At 40.5% G+C, this 22,599-nt stretch overlaps 2 protein-coding genes across 2 annotated transcripts; one reads left to right on the top strand and one right to left on the bottom strand.

The window, feature by feature from the left end:
• Positions 1–3,869: 3,869 nt before the first annotated feature.
• LOC139643802 (uncharacterized) lies at positions 3,870–5,492 on the bottom strand. The gene is made up of 2 exons (XM_071519070.1): positions 5,159–5,492; positions 3,870–4,831 (listed from the first exon to the last, which is right to left on the bottom strand). Exons 1-2 carry the CDS (start codon positions 5,490–5,492, stop codon positions 3,870–3,872), a joined length of 1,296 nt encoding a protein of 431 aa, XP_071375171.1.
• A 4,078-nt stretch (positions 5,493–9,570) lies between these two features.
• LOC139643814 (uncharacterized) lies at positions 9,571–14,716 on the top strand. Its single transcript, XM_071519084.1, has 6 exons — positions 9,571–9,770; positions 11,394–11,446; positions 11,815–12,174; positions 13,134–13,286; positions 13,369–13,538; positions 13,691–14,716. The coding sequence occupies exons 2-5, from the start codon at positions 11,401–11,403 to the stop codon at positions 13,428–13,430; spliced, it is 621 nt and encodes a 206-aa protein (XP_071375185.1). The 5' UTR covers positions 9,571–9,770; positions 11,394–11,400; the 3' UTR covers positions 13,431–13,538; positions 13,691–14,716.
• Positions 14,717–22,599: the final 7,883 nt, after the last annotated feature.

The raw sequence follows: 22,599 nt of genomic DNA on the forward strand, positions 1-22,599 counted from the left end.
CCAGAGTGAGAAGAAGAAAAGAAGGTGATTTATATTTTATCACAGCTCCTTTTTTTTAAATCGTACAGACACATGTCATACATCAGTGTCGCCAGTGAAGTCTTGGGACGCTCAAAGTGAAAAAACATTTTTGATGCGAGCTTTACTTTTCGAGATACAGGGATTTGTTCGGGGACAGTCTTGGCTTATTGTGAGAGCTAATGAAACATTAGTTCAAAGTTTCTCGCCTCAGTGTGCCTGCTTTGCAATGCAAAAGACACTCATATTCTTTGTCATACTGTTTGTGTTTGTGTGTGTGCGAGGGATGGAGATGCGCACCAAGCAGCAGGCACACTCAAAATTTCCTGAAATTTTCTATTCACCTTATTCCGCCCGCCCACTTTTAATAGCATAACATAACATCTGGTCAACTTTCGGTAGCTAGCTAGTCAGAAGAATTATACATCATTACGGAGCTAGAATCTAAAATGACAGCTACATCAAATGTGTCATGGGAGCACACAGAAAACAATATAAAAAGGTCGGATGGTCTCATATTGTCCCATCCGTCGTCAGTTATAACGTGGGTGGACGATATGAAGAAGTGGCCAGAGGTAAATTACGGTGACATATTTAATTATTTCGTCCTGTCTCAAGGAGTTGATGGCGCGGCTATGCGAAATTATAAAAGTACCGAAGCCTACCAGTATTTACACAGCGGGAAAGTGGGTCGTGTACTGTTACACACAGAGGGCGATTTCATCTTTTTGAAGGCAGATGTGAACCCTAGCCAGTCGAGCTGCCCGAACCACTCGGCGTGGGTGCTAGTTACCAACCTGGGATCTGTGGAGACTACTGGATGTTCATGCATCGCTGGCTTGGGAAGGTCATGCAGTCACGCAGCCTCAATATTGTGGAAGGTAAGACTCATACCTATCACGCACATTATTATTATTATTATTATTATTATTATTATTATTATCATGATTATTATTATGTATATTGTACTTAAAGTTTCATGATAATTCATATCTTGCAAAGTTCGTTTGTGTTGTTAACATAAGTATATAAACATAAGTATATTAACATGTGTTTGTTGACATATACACAGCTGCTGAACTGATGACCATCTGTAGGCTAAGTATCTTGTCAAATCTCTTAATGGTACAGTGGAGCAAGGTAAGTGAATGGAGTCCAGGTAAGTATATGCAAAAGGTAAGGTAAAGGTAAGGTACGGTAGGTAAACATTACGTGTAATATTAAGTCAAATCACTCTTTATCACCTGATATGAGAAATATGCAAAAGGTAGGTAAACATCAAGTGTAATATTAATGATTATATGATTTTGGATAAAGACAACTGTGAAAGTTTTGAATTATTGTCTTTTATCTTTTGAGTATATAAACTCATCCACTTGTCATTCATCATATGTCATACACTTACCTGCACTATTTATGCTCTCACATACCAATACATATTTATACTACTGTCCATACTGTATATATCTGACCTAAGTGTATTCGTATCTATACTACTGTCTATACTGTATATATCTTGTCCATAGTGTATAGACCGTATTCATATCATACCTCCAGCTGTTTATTCTGTATATAATGTCTACTAGTAGCATTACTTGTACTTACACCTGCACTATATATTTTATGCTTATGCTTATACCTGCAGTGCTTACTGTAACTGCTGCACATGCTCATACTGTATATATCTCATATACAGTCTCTATATCTCTCAGCTCATCCTGTTTCTTAGTATATTCACTTCACACTGTACAGTCTGTCAATACTGTTCATACTGTATATATCTTAGTGTATTCATATTTACCCCTCACTGTTATTTATATATTACCTCTATACATATGTACATACTCTGCACTTTACTGCTTTTTGCACTTCTGGTCAGATGCTAAACTGCATTTCATTGTCTCAGTACTTGTACTCTGTGCAAGGACAATAAAGTTGAATCTAAATATCTAATAATCTAAATATGTTTGGTCTCAGGTCGAAAATGCAGTGTCCAGTGGGCTTACTGGCATTGCCTGCACCGATGAGCAGCGGCTCTGGAATGTGGGGACCCAGAAGAACCTTGCCCCGAAGCGGTTGATGAACATCACCTTTTCCCACCACCGAGCCACTGATGTGCTGCTGACGCCCGAGATAAGGCCCATCCATGTACCTCTGCCTCCCACTCCTACATTTTACACCCAGGATGAGCTGAGAGAGGGTCTCAAACATCTTAAACTGCCTGTGTCAAGCCTTCTGCACAAATGTCTGAATGCTGCACAGGGACAGGAGCCAGAACAGCCTGCATCCTCACCACATGCTGACCACGATGGCACCAACATCTGCCAGAGGTGTATGTTGTTTTACGACACTTTTGTGGCCATTGCTCCCAACAAATGTACAGCATTGGAGCGTGTAACCCTCGAGCAGAGTGCCTCTCACTTGTGGCATGACTCTCGTAAGGTAAGAATCACTGCGAGCACAGCAAAGAAGGTCCCCATCAGAGGCAACCCTCAAAACTACATCAGAGAGCACCTCTACCCCAGGTTCCATGGGAATGCGGCAACTCACCATGGTACAGAAAGCGAGGCATCGGCCTCCCAGTGGCTAGAGGGTTGTGGGTATGCAGTCAGCCGCAGAGGCACAGTCGTGTGTGCAAGTGAGCCCTGGCTGTCAGCAAGCCCTGATGGAGTTTTGAACTCGGAGGAACTGCTGGAGATCAAATGTCCTCTCCTTAAGAGCAATGAGTCTCTGGAGGACCTGATCAGAAGCCAGAGGTACGACGTAAAGATGGTGGAGGGGACGCCTCAGCTGCAGCCAAATGGTCCACGGGGCTTCTACATGCAAGTGCAGCTTGGCATGTTCTGCACAGGGCTGAGGGCCTGTAAGCTGCTCATCTGGGCTCCATCACAGCAAGTTTTGCTACAAGTCCCATACAATGAGCAATTCTGTGCCAAGAGTGTAGCTAGACTTAAAGCCTTTTATTTTAAGTATATGCTCCCTCATGTGTCAGATGAGTTTCAGGCAGGCCGCCTGTTGCTTTCCGGAAGATACTTGCAGCTTTGTAAAGAGTGAATATTTGTTGTCACCTCCTGAACTGTCTCTTTTCTCTCTCAGGAGTCAACAGGCAAGAACAGGCATCTCATTTCAACATATTGTTGTGCCCTGTTTCCCCTGCCCCCTTGTGTCCGTCTACATGTATGTATGTATGTATGTATGTATGTGCATTACGTCCCCCCCTCCCCTCTGTGTCTTGTCATATGTCAATCAATGTTTGATGTTTTTTTGACTGGGGCGGGAATAATTAGGACTTAGGATAGGATAATAGGTAACCATTTTAAATCAGTTGTGATGAGAGTTGAACAAGAGATACGTTTGTGATGCGTTTTTTAGTAAATGTTAGTTGTATAATATGTTGTAAGAAGGGAAGTGTGTTTTCGGGAGCCTCCTACCAACCTTCATGTACAGATTACTATTAAATTCTTATTATACTGCATGTAATAAACCAAGATGGAATTAATTTGCAAACTTGTTGACATGACTTATTTCTTCAAATCACAAGAGTTTATTCCTCTAAATCACAAGGGTAATCAACAGAGCTCACATTGTATAGGTTTGTAAAAAACAAAAAACAATTTCCAAACAGGTAATATCTTGTCGCATTGTACAGATTGTAAAAAAAGAACCATATCCAAACCGGTATATATCTTGTCACATTGTATAAGTTGTAGAAAAGAACTATTTCTAAACAGGTAATATCTTGTCACATTGTATAGGTTTGAAAAAAATAACTATTTACACTATTTAGCAAAAACACACCAACATGTATGGACAGAAGTGAAGCGCGCCTTAACGGCAAATTTACACTCTTATTAATCTTCTACATCAGAAATGATATCACCACGAAGGTTACACAGGGCTGCACAAATTCTCAAAATTTTGTCAATTTTAGGGGCGAGGTTAATTGGAACTGTTTGAGAAATGATTTTGAAGTTTTTCAGCTGGCATATGACCCGCTCAACATGGACCCGTACATTGGCGATGCGCCTAGTGTTGGTGGTGTCTTCTTCAGAGAGTTGCATGCCTCTCTTGGTGAACGCTGGAATGACAAGTTTCACCTTCCTTTCATAGAGGAGATCTTTGATGGTGAAGCCTCTGTCGGCCATGACTTCATCACCTGGACGGAGGTATTCCAGGAACCCTGAATTTGCAGTTATGAATTTATCACTACACCTTCCTCCATATGCTGGTGAGATGAACATGATCAGTCCACATGGTGCAGTTGAGACAAGGTATTTGATGGTATTCTGGCCGTAGTAATGGCTGTAGGACTCACCTCTCGAGTCAAGGTTACGTGGCTTTTGAAGGGGTGTCTCTGAACAGTCGATCACACACGTTGTGTTTGGGTAATGTTCTCTGAAACTTACAACAGATTGAGAGACGCCAAACCTTTCAGCAAGGTCCCCCTGCATTAAATTCAGATGCAGCTTCATCAGGGTCATCAGGAGCTGATCCCAGGGGTGTAGCTGGAAGCTGTTGTTGTACCCTTTGGTAAGGTCCTCGGCCACGGAATGGAATGCATCCAATGACAACCCTGTGTAGAGCTGACAAAGGTGGTTGTTCCTCAGCAGAGTTATGTACAACGCAGCTGGCACAACGCACTGTGTTCCCATATCAGAGGTAGGGGGCCTCAGGTGGAGTGGTGTTTTTGTAGTGTAGTTGTGGTCAGAGACAGATGGATCCTCCCATTGTGTTTCTGCATCACAGTGTGTAGGCATGTTGACGTGGTCATCCTCACAGTTCTCCACTGCATCGCTGACGGCCGTTGATGTATCTGTGGAAATAATATAAACCATAAATATATTTTCACAGTAGAACCTCAACCAAGTGGTCCCACTAGTCAAGTGAGTGTTTTTTAAGGTCCATCATCATAAGAATTAATATATTATAGGATGGCAACCACAATTATGCAAAACAGTGTGAGAGAGATGAATGCAAAAAAGGAGACAATATACACACACAATATTGTAATCACCAAGATGAAGGTCAATATCAATATCTGAGTGAGAGACACTTAACGTTACTGATCGTGAAATGTATTCAGAGCACGGATTTCACCTGCGTTAGCTAACAAGCAATTGAATATAGCTAGCTAGCTTACCTGTATCTGACAACCTCCTCATCACCCGATGTGACTTCTTTAACGGAGCATCGTAGCCGAGCCATTTCTCGGGGTAAGGGTGTTCATCTGTCGGCTTCCCGTCCACGAAATGGTAAGAGCACACATATGGGCGCTTCGGTGGGTGCTTCAAGTTTAGCGCCTTCAGCCATAGCCTCAAGTGCTCCTCACCTTTAGGGGGTGGGTGCAGGTTGTAAAATGCCCCACAACACTCCGACCTCTTCACTTTATGGTCATAACACTGTTGTTGTAACTGCTCTCTCCTCTTTATCCAATTGTTATGGCACCCCCTAACTGCACATAATACACTTGACATCGTTTTTGTTTGTCGTCGGCTAGCTAGCGCTCTCTCAGCCGGAAGTGAGATGACAAAAACGAACGCGATGACGTCACCGTGGAAAATAAGGTGAATAGAATGTAACCAATTATTATAATTATTAGATTAGACTCCAGAGTGTGTCTCTCTCTCTCTCTCTGTAACATTATACTGGATCATTTCTGCAATGTCCATTCCCACATGGAGCAGCTTTGGCTGAGGAGACAAACTCTTTGTTCTTTGTCTGGTCAGTCAGGAGCCCAATGTCGACGTTTTCCTCTTGGCCTTGACCTGTACATCAGACAATAACAAGTGAGGACACACACAAATTCTATTTATAAAATGTTTCAAACTAGGAAAAGCAAATACCTTGTTGTTTGGTTGGGCAACAACGCTGACGAGTGAATGCTACTAGAGCTGCTAGAGCTGCTGCCACAACTCCGAAGAGACCAAACCGTCCATGTTGTCTCTGCTCTGGATCCTCTGGTAGATCTGGGGCAGATCCCATTTTCCCTGGAAAATAAAACACGAGTATCCTGATCACACAGGATGTGTTTTTAGCAGCAGAGGACGGCCTTTTTCTTTTTCCAGCGTGAGTGAAGCTTTTTGTGCGCTGCTTTTGTGTTGCTTGGAGTCTTGCAGTTTTCCACTTTTGGTGCCTTTTTTGGAAGAGCTCATTCAGCGCCCCAAGTTGAAAAAACAGTCATTTGGTCAGAATGGTGGAATGACATTCACAGCATACAAAATTGAAAAATCACATAAAATGATCAAATATGAAAAAAAATATAAAAAATATAATTAGTGATAATCTATATACTACATATCTAAAACCAGAGCTTACAAAATGGAAAAGTGCATAATAAGGAAGTGCAATATTTGCATGAGTTCAAAAGTGATTAAACAACAACAAAAAAAAACCCACCACAAGATTAAAAGTGGGAAATCAAAAACAATATTAAAAGCATGTCAATAAAGTGCTTTTGATTGGCCCACAGTTCCTTATCCACAGACTGACTCAGTGCAAGTCATACGGAAGAGGATTAGGGCCACATGTGAAAAATTTATTTGAGTTCTGAGTTTAAAGTCAGAATTCTGAGAATAAAGTCAGAATTCTGACTTTAATCTCAGAATTCTGACATTAAAGTCAGAATTCTGACTTCTGACTTTAAAGTCAGAATTCTAAATTTTTCACATGTGGCCCTAATCCTCTTCCGTAAAGTCAACACATCTCAACTGTTCAGTTAGCATGTTGACCAGGTGGCTCCCTGCTCATATCTACATACTGCACAGAACATATTACATAGGTAACATGTTAGCATGATGGAGCATGATGTTAGCATGGCAGAACTTTGTTTGGGACCCCCGTACCCCCCACACTGTAATAAAGGCTCCAAGTATACAAATGGTGATAAAAGAGATTCGGTATGTGCAGTAATAGAATTTCAAACAGTAATCTATAGACATTAAATACTGAGGGAGATATGAATAACAGCACACTGAACAAAATAAAGCAAGGTAAAATAATACAATGGAACATAAATATGAAATTAACATGTAAGAAAAAAGAAACTCAACAATGGTGCCCCACTACACAACTGCATAGTCAGCATATAGGGAAAGCTTATGGCTAAAGTTTTGTCCAGTTACATCACAAACCAAAAATCGATTATTGCAAAATATGACAAAGTGCTAAAATAAGAAAGGCAAATATATCAGATTTTCATCCAAAATCATGGTCTTTCTTTCATCTTTAACAGATTTCCCTGTGAATATGGAGGCAAAGAGGAGGAGGTTGTTCCGCTCTCTGAACACAGAGTCTCTGCTCAAACAAGCTGGAACAGTTTACAGTTACAAGCTGTGACAGCTGACTTAGTTACTTTGAAGCTATGACAATTTACAGTTTACAGTGTACTGACTATATAGATTAACATGAAATTTCCCACTCAAGGCAATAAGGTCTTATCTACATAAAGTCAAGTACAGAAACCTCCAGTCTACTTTGACAGTGAAGTGAACACCATGACCTCAACACATGTAGGGGATAAAGAACTACAAGTCCCAGACTTCAACTCTACCGACACCTGAAACATCTGAACTACAGCAGGTTGGGAGCCGGTGAGTTCAAAGGCATGACATCATCTGTTCTATATAAACAGCTGTTTACAGTCACACATCCTCTTTAGACTGCGGCCCAGCTGTGATCACCAAACTGTTTCTGCAGAAATCCCAGGACAACAGACCATGAGAACCAGGTCCTGATCAAGGTCCAACTGTTCTCTAACCCAGTCTGTAACATCTGTCCAGTCTTCACCAACCTGAAGGAACAGAACACCAATACAGCTGCAACCTGCAGAACGTGAGGCGACCGGCTTCAATAAACATCAACAAGCATCAACAAACTCTGAATTGTGACTAGGAACATGTGCATGTACCTTAGTAAGTGACGGGTTCTGTGAAATGTTTCTCTGAGTGTTTCATAGTGAATGAGTTGTGGTCAGCAGTTAGCTGTGCGGGTGAAGCAGGTTTGGCACACAGAAAGCCAAAGATGCCACTTTTTCCCCAAACAGTGGAGATTTCATTTGAGCAGTCTCCTCATGCAGAGTGGATCGCATTGTGAGGAAAAGTGCGGCAACAAAAGCACCAATCCAGCAAAGAGAGCAGTCACTCCCCGGCTCTGCGGCTCAGTTTTCTCAGCTGTGGACTGAAGCCTGGCTGCTGTTCAGAGATCAGACAAATACTGAGTCATTAATGTGAAGAGGAAACATTTTACTGTAACAATCTGACAAGAGAACAGAAGAACCACAGCAGATCAGTCAGGGGAGCGAGTCCCTCTTCACTTACAAATAGTTTTACTGAGTTCTACTAACCAGTGATGTTGAGTGAGCATTCACCGAAGTTCCCTCCATAATCAGTGAACACTTCACACAGGTAAACACCTGAGTCATTAGTCCTGAGTCTGGACAGATGGAGCCTGATGGTTCCTTCTCTGAGTCTGGGTTCGTCACATCGCACTCGTCCTGTAAACTGCTCATGTTGAGATTCTGGGTCTTCAACACCATTTTGTAGAAGATATAAAGTCTTTTCGTCAGTAAGATACACCAGTGCACAAACGATGCTGAGTGAGGAGAGAGACATGTTGGGTTTGGGTGGGAAGATCCATTCCATCGGCACATTTCCGTTCTCCTCTGCCTGATAGGAGATCTGCTTCACATTCACAATGAATGTTCCTGTTGGAGAAAGAGAGGAAAGTGAGGAACAGAGAGACTGAGAGTGTTTACATGCTCACCAATACTCTGATATTAATCTGATTAAGGAAACACTCTGTCTATATAGGTTTTGTTGGAGAGTTGTAGTGTCCATGATGGTCTAAATGCTGTTTCAGAGGCTTTTCCACCTGACAAGAAGAAAACTCTGGAGGAAACATCACAATATCAGCTGATTTACTGACAGTAATTGGAGTATTGGTGTGCATGTAAACATACTCAGTGTGGCACAAAGTCTACAGTCCAGTGTCAGAGTCTCTGGTGCCTTGTGGTATCATCATGTTGTCTCCATCTATCTACATATCTGTCTAGAGACACGATTAGAAGATGAACTTCATTGATCCTGAAGAGGAAATTGGGTCGCTACAGAAACAAAGAATAGAGGAGTAGGCTGGAGAGTAAAACAGTACTAAAGTATATGAATGAAAATGTAATGCATGATACCAGTAATAAGTACAATGAAATTAAAGCAATAATTAAAGATAGAGCGTTGTCGTAATAATACGTTTCTACTTGCTTATGTCATTTACATCCCTCTCTCTGACAAAACCCCTCTACTGTTTTATCTGTGCTATCTGTACTTCCTGTTTCAGCTGAGTCAGTTATTAAAATGCAGGTGTCGGTTTTAGACTCTGGCATGATTCTGGTTGGGCAGGTTCTTTGTTTTCTCTATTGTTCCTATAACTGAAAACGGGAAATGGGCTGAATGAAACCCTGGTAACCTGGCAACCAGTTTTTTTTTTGCATACAGAAAGGTTGCTTTGCCTACAGTTGCAGATCTGTATGCTCCTTTCTCCACCAGCTGCCTGTATGGACTGTAGGAGAAATCCTGTTTTTTTCTGGATGTATTGGATCTACTGGAAATACAAACATTATTCACCTAAATGTAATCTTTCTTGATCCATTCCTTGGCCATTTCATTCATGTAGGTTAAAACTTTATATGGAGTTTTGCCTTCTGGTAGATAAACAGACTGCAGGCAGGTGCCTTGTTCCTCCTTATTAGTTTGGATTGTGTGAGTAAGTTTTATTTATTTATTCAAGGATGATGACTTCTGTTTAGTAAATATATGGTTTGTTTCTTTGTATATAATGGCCATTTATTCCTGATAATTGTTTGTTTAATTAGAATGTTTGATCATGACTCAGGTTGGCAGGGCTGTATATATGGATCCTGCTGAATTAATGATCCAATGTAAAAAGGAATATTTAATGTTGATGTTGAAATTCCTTGAAATTGTGAACAGCCTTTTGTTACCAGCCAACCAATCCAAGCTAATGTAAAATGGTGGAACGGATCGTCTTTGCCAGGTGCTCATCTGTCCTAATAGACAGCCCACGGTCCGGAGTCAGCAACAAGTGGAAATACACTCATCATTCCAGCCGTAATATTTTACAATCATAAGATATTCATATTGGACATGGTTAGTTAAAAATTGGCTGGCTGACAGACCCGATGAGAGAAGAGAACCAAACTCCATTCAAAAAGTTTAATGTTTCCTTATTTATCATCAAATGATGCACACATCGTAGATCATCACTTGAGACCTTTTTTGTATCTTTAGGAGCCGCTGGACAATTCGGCAATAAGTGATTCACCAAGCAGAACTTAATTTCTATAAAATCTCAATTTCTCTATTTGGTTCACCTGCTGTTCCCACATTCTTCTTCCACCAGCACATCATGGAGCATCATAGAGGAATTACTGCTGTGCCAATTTTAACTTCAATTTCAATAAATATTCATTCTATTTTGATGTTGAGCTGTAAGTTATTTAATGCAGCTGAGCTCGTGACTTGAAAAAATCCCTTAATTACGAGTGTCTCTGTGAATCAACCCATGAATAAATCCCTTATAAACCCATGATACTAACCTTACTTTTTTAAAGCTATATGTTATTTTTAATGGATAATTAATGTTTATGTAATGAGAAATTAAGGACATTTCAGAGATAAAATTAAGGGGCTTGGTTTTGTACCCATAGACCTTCAACTCTCTGCAGTCTGCACTTCAACTCCCGTTGTTTTGAGTTTCTAGTCACATTACCTGGCGCCATCTCGTGGTAAACAGAGAAACAACGGAGGTTAGAAACTTGGAAGATTTTTACAATATTGCTTTGAATTTATTCAGAGAGAACCAAACCAAACTTTCTACAAAAAAATTCTGCAGGAATTTATTTGTGGAGGTTCTGTCCTGCAGAATCCTGTAGGAGCGACCAGATCCTATAGGAAGCAGCTGCAGGATTCCTACAGGACTGTGACCTGTCCTGAAGGAACTCTTTAAGCCCTGTGCAGGTAATTCCTGCTGGAGTCCTGAAGGACCATGACCTGCAGGATCTTAAATTCCTGCATGATTTAAATAAATTCCAGCAGGAATCACTCAAGGAAAACCATGAAATGATCACGAAAAAAGTATCAGTGTAATAATCAGGATAAAGTACAGGGAGCAAGTACTTCTTCCACTCTCAGCTCCAGCAGGTGAATCAGACCCAGACTTCATATCTCACATGGCTCAGTGTCTGCTGTTGGTCCACAGGACAGCTGGAGGTGTGAAGGGATCTGAGAGGCTCTACTGCCTGAGATGACTTAGGTTTCATCACATGTTCATGACTCCTCCCCCTCTGTCCTCTGCTCTCACAGGGAGAAGATGATCTGGATCCTGCTGCTGCTCTTCCTCACATCCTGTGTCTCCGGTCAGCTTCCACCTTCAATTCATTATCCAGAAATATAAAGATATTTTCAGCCTCAGTAACAGATTTTCTGACTTCATTACCCTCACAGCCTCTTTGTCTTTTTAATACAACTGTATGTTTACATGCACCCCTATACTCCAATTACTGTCAGTAAATCAGCTGATATTGTGATGTTTCCTCCAGAGTTTTCTTCTTGTCAGGGTGGAAAAGCCTCTGAAACAGCATTTAGACCATCATGGACACTAAAACTCTCCAACAAAACCTATATAGACAGAGTGTTTCCTTAATCAGGTTAATATCAGAGTATTGGTGAGCATGTAAACACTCTCAGTCTCTCTGTTCCTCACTTTCCTCTCTCTCTCCCACAGGAACATTCATTGTGAATGTGAAGCAGATCTCCTATCAGGCAGAGGAGAACGGTAACGTGACGATGGAATGGATCTTCCCACCCAAACCCAACATGTCTGTCTCCTCACTCAGCATCCATTGTTCACTGGTGTCTCCTACTGAAGAAAAGACTTTATATTTTCTACGAAATGGTGTTGAAGAACCAGAATCTCAACATGAGCAGTTTGCAGGACGAGTGCGATGTGACGAACACAGACTCAGAGAAGGAACCATCAGGTTTCATCTGTCCAGACTCAGGACTAACGACTCAGGAACGTACTTGTGTGAAGTGTTCACTGATTATGGAGGGAACTTCCATGCATGTTCACTCAATGTCACTGGTGAGTAGAACTCAGTAGAACTCAGTAGAACTTTCCTCACTAGACTCATTTCAGCAGCTTCTTTAGTTAAAACAAAAACTACTGCAGGGTGGGACTGTTACCAGTAGCACTGGGCGGTATACCTTATTTTAATGTATACCGATATGAATTCATGTAAAAGTATGAATTTACAGTGCTGTCGGATTTGCAAAACCAGGAAATAAACAACTGTCCAGCAACAGCTGGTGACCCGAATACCTGAACTGACCTCCCTGTTTTTTATTTTCTTCAATCAGTGAAGGACACTTTGAACTTCTATTTTTAAAATAACTAAATTACAGATTTTTTACAAACATTATTTAACATTGAAATAAACACACACAGTTATCTACTGTGGCCGGATGAGCCAAACCTGTAATGAACAACTAAAGACAACAAATGATCTAAAACAAATTAAATATTGTCTGAATATAATACTTAGCTTCAGTCAAATTTATTTGACCTCTGAGAGCCAGATCCTTCTGTGGCAGAGTTCTGACTCTCACAGGTCAATAGATTCTGAGATTAATCTCAGAACTCAAATAAACTTCCTGTTGGCATTTGGTTCACACAACTTCACAGCTTCAAGTTGGCTGTCTCACCTTTGTCATTTTAGCTAAATCCAAAATATTCCCAAAAGCAGACAGACATGTTTTCCTTTCTTACAAGTTAATCACTGGACATTTTCTTTCTTGCTACAAGGCCTTTCACAGTTCAGTGGTGATGTAGGTGCCTCATTGGTTGAAGTAGACTTTTTTTTCAACTTGGGGCGCTCAAGGAGCTCTTCCAAAAAATGCACCAAAAGTGGAAAATTGAAAGGCTCCAAGCAACACAAAAGCAGCTCACAAAAAGCTTCACTCACGCTGGAAAAAGAAAAAGGGCATTCTCTGCTGCTAAAAACACATCCTGTGTGATCAGGATACTTGTGCTTTATTTTCCAGGGAAAATGGGAACTGCCCCAGATCTACCAGAGGATCCAGAGCAGAGAGAACATGGACGGTTTGGTCTCTTCGGAGTTGTGGCAGCAGCTGTAGTAGCTCTAGCAGCTCTAGTAGCATTCGCTCATCAGTGCTGTTGCCCAAGCAAACAACAAGGTATTTGCTTTTCCTAGTTTGAAACATTTTATAAATAGAATTTGTGTGTGTGTGTCCTCACTTGTTATTGTCTGATGTATAGGTCAAGGCCAAGAGGAAAACGTCAGCACTGAGCTCCTGACTGACCAGACAAAGAACAAATAGCTTGTCTCCTCAACCCAAGCTGCTCCATGTGGGAATGGACAGAGAGAGAGAGAAAGAGAGAGGGAAACAGAGGGTGATGGGCGGACAGCAGCGCAGGCCTTTGCCTGAGTGAGTTGGATGAAACTGAAACTGAAACTGAAGTCATAAGTTGAATGAAAGTGAGGAGGAAAAGAGTTCTGCTCGTGCTACAAAGACTCTGGAGTCCAGTCTAATTAATGGCAGAGACTGTAAAGGGGAATAACACAAAGTTTCCTCAGCAGTGCGGCGCTTTTGGGCCTGAGCCAGATGTCCTGGAGTTTGGAGAATTCATGCAGAATTTCATTGATGGGAGTCATGTGAAGGAAGAGGGAAGCCGGCCGCCTCACGTTCTGCAGGTTGCAGCTGTATTGGTGTTCTGTTCCTTCAGGTTGGTGAAGACTGGACAGATGTTATAGACTGGGTTAGAGAACAGTTGGACCTTGACCAGGACCAGTGGTCTGTTGTCCTGTTATAAACAGCTGTTTATATAGAGCAGATGATGTCACGCCTTTGAACTCACCAGCTCCCAACCTGCTGTAGTTCAGATGTTTCAGGTGGCTGTCCTGAGACGCCATTTTGAGAGAGGTGAAGGCTGGGACTTGTAGTTCTTTGGTCCCTACATGTGTTGAGGTCATGGTGTTCACTTCACCCTGTCAAAATAAACCGGAGGTAAGACGTGGAATTCCGTCTGCACGGTTCTTTTCTGTGCTTGATTTTATGCACGTCAGACTCCATTGCCTTGAATGGGAAATGTATTTCATATAGTCAGTACACTGTAAACTGTAAATTGTCATTGCCTGTAAGTTACTGTTATACACTTGTAAGTAACTGTAAACTGCTCCAGCTTGTTTGATGAGAGACTCTAGGTACGTTCCATTTGGTCCTCTCCTCCATCCTCGCGGCCTCGTCTCCAGCATCCAAATATTTGCCGCCATCATCAAGGATGTTCCAGCTGGTTAAAAAACACATGGAGGATCCTTCCTGTCTCCTCACTTCTGTCCTCCAATGAGGCATGGTCAGGGGATACTCAGGTGTTTCCTCAATACGGAAATAAAGACTGAAGATGATTCATGTGCCTGTTAGCCTGTAGGCTAAACCCAGCTCCATACCGTCAGAAAAGTGTAGGAAAAATTACAGATAAAATCCACAGTTGTAAGTAGCCTTGATTTGTCTCTCATTCAGTATTCATCTTTTTATGAATTGTGTTTGTGTGTGTGTTGCCATGGAGTTTCTCTTTGCTGAGAATACATTCCCACTAAACCTCATTAACAGCATTTCATTGTCTATGTTGCACATTATGTTCTTACAGCTAGATCTATGGTCAGTTAGGGGAATAAAAAAAAGAGTAAAACTTTGTTTCATTGCTGTGAGCTGTGAGCTACATGATCATTGCCTAACCCAAGTCGGAAAGATATAAAAGTGCGACGATAAAGCACAGAAGACACGTCAGCTTAAGACATTTTTTTTAGGTGTTCTGCCTCCATGAGGATGTGGCTCATTAGGGTCGGACAGAGATGAATTACACATTAATGTTAACTTTGTGAAACGTTTCTATGTGGATAAAACTAAACAGCTGCCATCCTTGGAGGGGAACGAGATACTGTGTGCGAGGAGCCTCAAACGCCACACTTCAAACGTCACTTCAATGTGGCGCATGTGAGGACTTTCCAACTGACAGGACATGGTTCACTCGCTTCCTCTTCTCTTGTTAAATATGGCATTAACTTACTTGTTAATGCCATATTTGTGTTCCATCGTGCATTACTGTTTGAAATTCTATTACTGCAAATATTGAAACTATTTTATCACCATTTGTATACTTGGAACCTTTATTACAGTGTGGGGGGTACGGGGGTCCCAAACAAAGTTCTGCCTCGGCCCCCTGTAGTGTAGAGCCGGCCCTGCCATCTAAAGCCTTAAGCACTGAGCTGATATATCTGTCTGTCAGTCAGTGTGTCATCCTGTGTTCATGTACAATGTGGCATCATGCTAACATGTTACCTATGTAATATGTTCTGTGCAGTATGTAGATATGAGCAGGGAGCCACCTGGTCAACATGCTAACTGAACAGTTGAGATGTGTTGACTTGCACTGAGTCAGTCTGTGGATAAGGAACAGTGGGCCAATCAAAAGCACTTTATTGACATGCTTTTAATATTGTTTTTGATTTCCCACTTTTAATCTTGTGGTGATTTTTTAAATTTATTTTTAATCACATTTGAACTCTTGCAAGTATTGCGTTTCCTTCTTATTCTGCACCATTTTGTAAGCTTTGGTTTTAGATATGTACTATATAGATTATCGCTAATTATATTTTGTATCATATTGTTTAATTTTATATGCTTTTAGTGATTTATTTTACTTCAATTGTATATGCTGTGAATGTCATTCTGACAAACTATCAAATTAAAGCTCATTCCAGATCCAGTCTCTTCGTATTTATAATTAAAGGATATTAAAGAACAGGAATAGGCTACAACTAGCCTATTTGTTAGTCTTTTCTAAACATTTCACATCAGGACCGAAGTTCCTCTGATAGTTTGGTGACTTATGGCTGCTAGTTTATCACTTTGACCAAATACTGATGAGGTACTAATAATAAACTTTATTTATACAGCGTGTGTGTGTGTGTGTGTGTATGTGATTATAGCACCACTTGCTGGACATTGTGTGTAGTTGTATCCAAGCTGTTCTCCACTGTGTGTTTATTAGAGTTTACTAGAATCTGGAATAAAAACCTGACTTCTATTTACAGGAAAGTTTTTTTAACAACTTTAATCATTGTGTGTATGTCAGCTCTTCTCTACTGTGGTTAAAGCAGAGTCACTTTGGAATACAATCTCATTTCTATTTAAGCTTCAAAACACAAAAGTCATGAAAACAGAAAGGATTGTGATAACGTTATTAATAAAATACAGGTTTCATGTGTTCAGGTCATTTTCCTCAGAGGTTTCCTGGTGGAAAACTGAAGTGTTGCTCAGTTCACTACAAACCCTGAACTCATATTTTTTGCACTGTATATTCTTATTTATTGACAGAACTCTTTGCTTTGTAATTTGCTCACTTCTTATTTAAATGTGAAGAAGACAGAAAGCTGCTGAGAGAAGAACAGATGGAAAACAAACTGATCTGCTCTTCTGACCAGAAGAGGAGAGCAGATGAGACATTTCTGTCCTGCAGCAGATCAAACTGCAGTCTGACTGATCTGAGAGCAGCAGCTCTGAAACACACTGCACATGTTGTTACAGTTCAGTCTGAAGAGCCTGACGCTGTTTCCAACACATCTGCATCACTAATGTTGTTATAGTCATGTGACTGACAGCTGACTGCAGGTGGACCTGCTTCACATACTGAAAAATACATGACATCATTATAGAAATATACTGTAAATAAATACACATACATAGACTAAATATACTTTAGATTAATAGGCTCATTGTCTGTCCATAAAATAAACCACAAGACAGAAAAAGGTAATAAATGATAAAGTATTGATTGATCCTGAGGAGTCAGATTGATTTGATCATAACTCATGTAGTCAAGCTGTTCTGGTTGAATCACAGCAGTTAAAATCACTCCGCAGCGACAGATCACCAGTGTTTTATTTCTCATTCATTTTAACGGAGCGGTCGGTCTGAGTTCATCTCATGACGTCACACCGCCCTCTGCTGGAGAAAACACGAAATGGATTTTCAGGCTCACTGGACCAAATGCAGCACACAATATTACATTTTAATATCTAATTATTTACAGGTTTTTATGTTTTACACATTTGGAGAACATTTACATTCAGAAGCTTTTCCTGATGGGCAAACAAAACTGATCAAAATGTTTAAAATAAATGTGTCCTGCACTACACAATGCACAAACATACACACACACACACACAGGCTGAACATCAGAGGAATGAAACAAGAAACACGTCAACTTGATTCAATCACCACGTGAAATAATGCGGGTGAGTGAATGAGTGAGTGAACGAGTGAGTGAGTGAGTGAGAGAGACTCCACACACCCACACTACATAAACACAATACTATAGGGTAGATAATGCATTTATGTATTAAATAATTTAATCAGATTTTGTTTATTTTTCTTATTTCTTCACTTGTAATAATTTATTTTATTGTCATTAACATTGTTATTGTTATTGTTATTAACATTCTCTTTCTAGCCTATTTTCTCCTCTATGCTTTGGCAACACAAGTGTATTTACATGTCAATAATTTAAATTGTGAGAGGTTGTGTGTGTGTGTGTGTGTGTGTGTGTGTGTGTGTGTGTGTGAGAGAGAGAGAGAGAGAGAGAGAGTGAGTGAGTGAGAGAGCGAGAGAGAGAGAGAGAGAGAGAGCTGTCAGCTGCAAGAAACGTTATATCCCGCTAAAACTACACGCTCCGCCTGAGAAGCTCCGCCCAACAATACAAACTTCATCTGCACCGCCCATTCATAGTTTTCAGTCAGTTTTCCGCTCCGCTCACAGCCTGTCTGTCTGTCTGTATGATCTCTGCTCCTTCTCTTTCTGTGCGGACGGCAGGAGAAATCTCGTCTCTCTGGATGTTTGTCACTGGAAATACAGACAGTGTTCACCTGAAGGTAAGAGACTCTTTCCTGGTCTCACTTCCCAGCTGATCCAATGCTTGGTCTTCTTATTCAACTATAGGTTAAAACTTTACCTGTTCACTGTGTGTTTTGGTTTGTTTCCATTGTATGCCATGTTAACAGGCACCGCTGTAAAAGAGACCTAGGTCTCAGTTGGGCTTTCCCTGTATAAATAAAGGATAAATGAAAATGGTGAAAAAATGAAGGAATCAGGTTTTTATTGTCCTGGATCTGTCAGCGCGACTTCTCTGCTGTTGTCTTCTGATGAGTTGCAGCTTGAACTTTCACTGATCAAACGTTTAAAAAAATGTAACACAGTGCACACAGCCAAACTGTTACAGAGTTCTTCTTCTCACTCGTCAATACTGTCAACAATTCACACGGATGGAATTATAATATCATCTGCATATTATAGGGTGTAGATAGACTATACAGGTGGACCTGTGCAAAAACGCGCGCAGAAACGAGCATATGCATAGTACAGAAAGACAAAGTCAGAAACAACAGGAACAACCAAACAGGAATCAATACTGGCCTTCGGACCTTTAACAGTTTAAAGGTCCAAAGTGTTGATTCCTGTTTGTGTCCCGCCAGTTTAATAATAAGACTTCCGGTCTGATTTTTTCAGAATAAAAGCAGATTTTCTACAAATCCACAACACCCAAATAATGACTAAAAAATATATATTTTTTGCACATAAAACAAATAAATAAGCAACAAAATGCAACTATACAATGTCTACAATGATTTTACATGATAGGAATTGTTGTAATCATTTAGTTGAAAGTTCCCCTCTACATTTAAAAAGAGATTTGACATTTTTGGACTACAGCCATACTCTAATACTGTGACATTTGTAGAATAAAGTGGACACTGTAGAGTTTACCTTGCATTGTAACAGCACAAGTTCTGTGTATGTCTATGTTCTATGTCTGTCTATGGCTGACTTTGAGTACCTGCCATGCTTTAAACAGCTTGGACTTTTAGTGTGTAGTGAAAGTACAGGTCTGCAGGAGTGTTTTGACATAGAACTTGTGCTGTTACAATGAAAGGTGAACTTAGTGTCCAATTTAGTCAGAAAATGTCAGAAGCTGATGAGGACGCTCTCTATGGTTCCTCTGTAGAACATAGTTAAGATGGGTGGGGGGGGGGGGTCAGGAAGTGGAGACGCTGCTACATTTTCTTGGCTGTGGAGGAGGTGTTGAGGGACCAGCTGAGGTTGTCAGCAGAGGGGTGAGGTCAGCGCGGACTCTCCTGAAGTCAACGATTATCTTTTCATGCCTTTTGTGCATGGTTTACAGGGTTATGAAGTTAACAGAAAGGTTTAAGGTGATTTTGCATGTATTAAGAATGAATGTAAATGTAAGGTTATTTTAAGGGATCACTTGTTCGTAGAGTCACTGTTCAGTATTTATCATAAGATATTCATATTGGATGTGGTTAATTAAAACTTGGCAGGCTGACAGACCCGAGGAGTTCTGCTCTTTTGGAGGGAACGTGTCGCCAAACTCCATTTAGGAATCTAACTATACTAAAAACTACTACTAATACTAAAAATTAAATCATTTAAATGAATATTTGGTGTCAAATGAAACATGTGTTTGGTAAGCAGCAGTGTAATAATCGGGATAAAGTACAAGGAGCCTGTAATTCTTCCACTCTCAGCTCCAGCAGGTGAATCAGACCCAGACTTCATATCTCACATGGCTCAGTGTCTGCTGTCGGTCCACAGGACGGCTGGAGGTGTGAAGGGATCTGAGAGGCTCTACTGCCTGAGATGACTTAGATTTCATCACATGTTCATGACTCCTCCCCCTCTGTCCTCTGCTCTCACAGGGAGAAGATGATCTGGATCCTGCTGCTGCTCTTCCTCACATCCTGTGTCTGCGGTCAGCTTCCGCCTTCAATTCATTATCCAGAAATATAAAGATATTTTCAGCCTCACTAACAGATTTTCTGCCTCTTTGTCTTTCTCTCTGCCAATAGCAATACAGTCACAATTCTTTTTAGCAAGTAGAAACTCCTTATTAGGATTACAAAGACATAATTGCTTTGATTTTATTGTATTTTATTTGTATCATGTATTACCATTTTATCCATATTTTAGTACTGTTTTAGACTTTGTTCATCAACCTACACCTCAATTGTTTGTTGCTGTAATGACACAGTTTTCCCATCAGGGTCAAATAAGCATTCAGGGTCAATGCTTATCGTGTCTCTCTACATCAGGACGTAGACAACATGTGAAATCAGCTGCTGTATGGTTGGAATGAAAACCTGCAGACTGTTGGTTCTTACAGACACATAATTGCCTGTCCCAGCTCCAGACAGATATGTAGATAGATGGAGACAACATGATGACACCACAAGGTGGCACTAGAGACACTGATACTGGACTGTAGATTGTGAACCACACTTGGTGGTGGAAAAGCCTCTGAAACAGCAGTTAGACCATCATGGACACTAAAACTCTCCAACAAAACCTATATAGACAGAGTGTTTCCTTAATCAGGTTAATATCAGAGTATTGGTGAGCATGTAAACACTCTCAGTCTCTCTGTTCCTCACTTTCCTCTCTCTCTCCCACAGGAACATTCATTGTGAATGTGAAGCAGATCCTCCTATCAGGCAGAGGTGAACGGGAACGTGACGATGGAATGGATCTTCCCACCCAAACCCGACATGTTTCTCTCCTCACTCGGCATCCTTTGTTCACTGGTGTCTCCTACTGAAGAAAAGACTTTATATCTTCTACGAAACGGTGTTGAAGAACCAGAATCTCAACATGAGCAGTTTGCAGGACGAGTGCGATGTGATGAACACAGACTCAGAGAAGGAACCATCAGGTTTCACCTGTCCAGACTCAGGACTAACGACTCGGGTGTTTACCTGTGTGAAGTGTCCACTGATTATGGAGGGAACTATGGCGAATGTTCGCTCAACGTCACTGGTAAGTTGACTCAGTAGAACTCAGTAGAACTTTCCTCACTAAGTTCATTCAGCAGCTTATGATAAAAGAAAAGAGTGATGTTCTACCATGGCTACCTCTATAGCACTACAGTTACCATGGATACCATTGTAGTACTACTGTTACCATGGTTCCCACTGTAGTACTGCAGGTCAGGTGGGGTATAAAGTCTGTTTTGTTGTTTTACTTGTAAGTGAAGAGAAGCTCGCTCCCCTGTCTGATCTGCTGTGGTTCTTCTGTTCTCTTGTCAGATTGTTACAGCAAAATGTTTCCTCTTCACATTAATGACTCAGTATTTGTCTGATCTCTGAACAGCATCCAGGCTTCAGTCCACAGCTGAGAAAACCAAGCCGCTGAGCCGGGGAGCCGCTCTCTTCGCTGGATTGATGTTTTTGTTGCCGCACTTTTCCTCATAATGCGATCCACTCTGCATGAAAAGACAGCAGCTAAAACGAAATCGCCACCGCTTAGGAAAAAAGTGTGATCGACTGTAGGCACACTTTCCAACCTTGAGACCTCAAAAATAGGGAGGATTTCGAAACCAAAGTGGGGGTCTGTGGGTCCTCCCCCAGAAAAATCAGAGTTTCAGAAACTTTGTTTCCTGCATTCTGGTGACTTTTAAAGAATGAAGAAACTTGTTACCATGTTATTGGACTGCTGATATCAGGGATGTTTGTACTTGGATTTAAATGATTAATGTTGCAGCACTTTTTGTTTTCCTGGCACTTTAAATTATCTGGCAGCTCATCCTGTTGATGCTGGAAGAATGTTTATATATTTCCACTAATTGCAATAGTTTGCACTAATTTTAAGTCACTCTGAATAACAGCTCACATAATTATAAGATATTAGATAAGATATAAGGATAAGAATTTACTATTTTCCTTCCCTAAATCACTCAGTCAACAGTCACTGACAAATCTGTACGGTTTGTGCGATATGGCAGATTTGGAAACAATTCTGATGTTATTGTGAATACTGATGCTCTTACATGACTTAGTGTGAAGTTTAATCCCTCATGTTTTTATGACAGCTCACTGGGAATCAGACCTGTTTATCTGTAGCATAATGTTAATGATAATGTTATATATAATGTTAATATAATGTTAGTATAAATATATAAATATAATGTTAGTATGTTTATAAGGTATTATTCTTCCCATGTCACTGTTAATAAAATTGAAAATTTTGCTTCAATTACATTACAGTCAGGAGAAATTATAACATTTCATTTCAACACTTGTTGGTAAATATCCTACATTATAACTTGAGCTGATGTTTGTTTTATTTCTGTAATGAGGGGAATTTATTTTGCAGTAATTAAACCAATTACACTTCAGTCAAGTCATGGTCGCATGACCACATCCTCTGTTCCTGTATAGGTCAATGAAACTGTTACTGTGTGGTTCATAAATATCTGACTCAGTGCTCTCACATGACAAATTCCTGTAAAAGGCTAAATAAATGAAATCTGAAATGTATAGGCTTTTAATAACTTTTAACGTTAATCTGCCTGTTTACTGTAAACAGAAGTCAGGTTTTTATTCCAGATTCTAGTAAACTCTAATAAACACACAGTGGAGAA

The sequence above is a fragment of the Centroberyx affinis genome, unplaced genomic scaffold (genome assembly GCF_046629955.1).
Source record: "Centroberyx affinis isolate AG114_WGS23_722 - 3 ecotype Tasmania unplaced genomic scaffold, CSIRO-AGI_Caff_v1 ptg000655l_1, whole genome shotgun sequence".
Taxonomy (NCBI): Eukaryota; Metazoa; Chordata; class Actinopteri; order Beryciformes; family Berycidae; genus Centroberyx; species Centroberyx affinis.

What these genes read in the sequence shown, in the direction of transcription:
- LOC139643802 (XM_071519070.1), bottom strand. Translation starts at nt 5,492, where the DNA reads ATGTCAAGTGTATTATGTGCAGTTAGGGGGTGCCATAACAATTGGATA. An exon ending in GAGGAGGTTGTCAGATACAG is followed by an intron (nt 4,832 to 5,158) that starts GTAAGCTAGCTA and finishes TTATTTCCACAG; the next exon opens with ATACATCAACGGCCGTCAGC.
- LOC139643814 (XM_071519084.1), top strand. Translation starts at nt 11,401, where the DNA reads ATGATCTGGATCCTGCTGCTGCTCTTCCTCACATCCTGTGTCTCCG. An exon ending in ATGTTCACTCAATGTCACTG is followed by an intron (nt 12,175 to 13,133) that starts GTGAGTAGAACT and finishes TTTATTTTCCAG; the next exon opens with GGAAAATGGGAACTGCCCCA. An exon ending in TTGCCCAAGCAAACAACAAG is followed by an intron (nt 13,287 to 13,368) that starts GTATTTGCTTTT and finishes TCTGATGTATAG; the next exon opens with GTCAAGGCCAAGAGGAAAAC.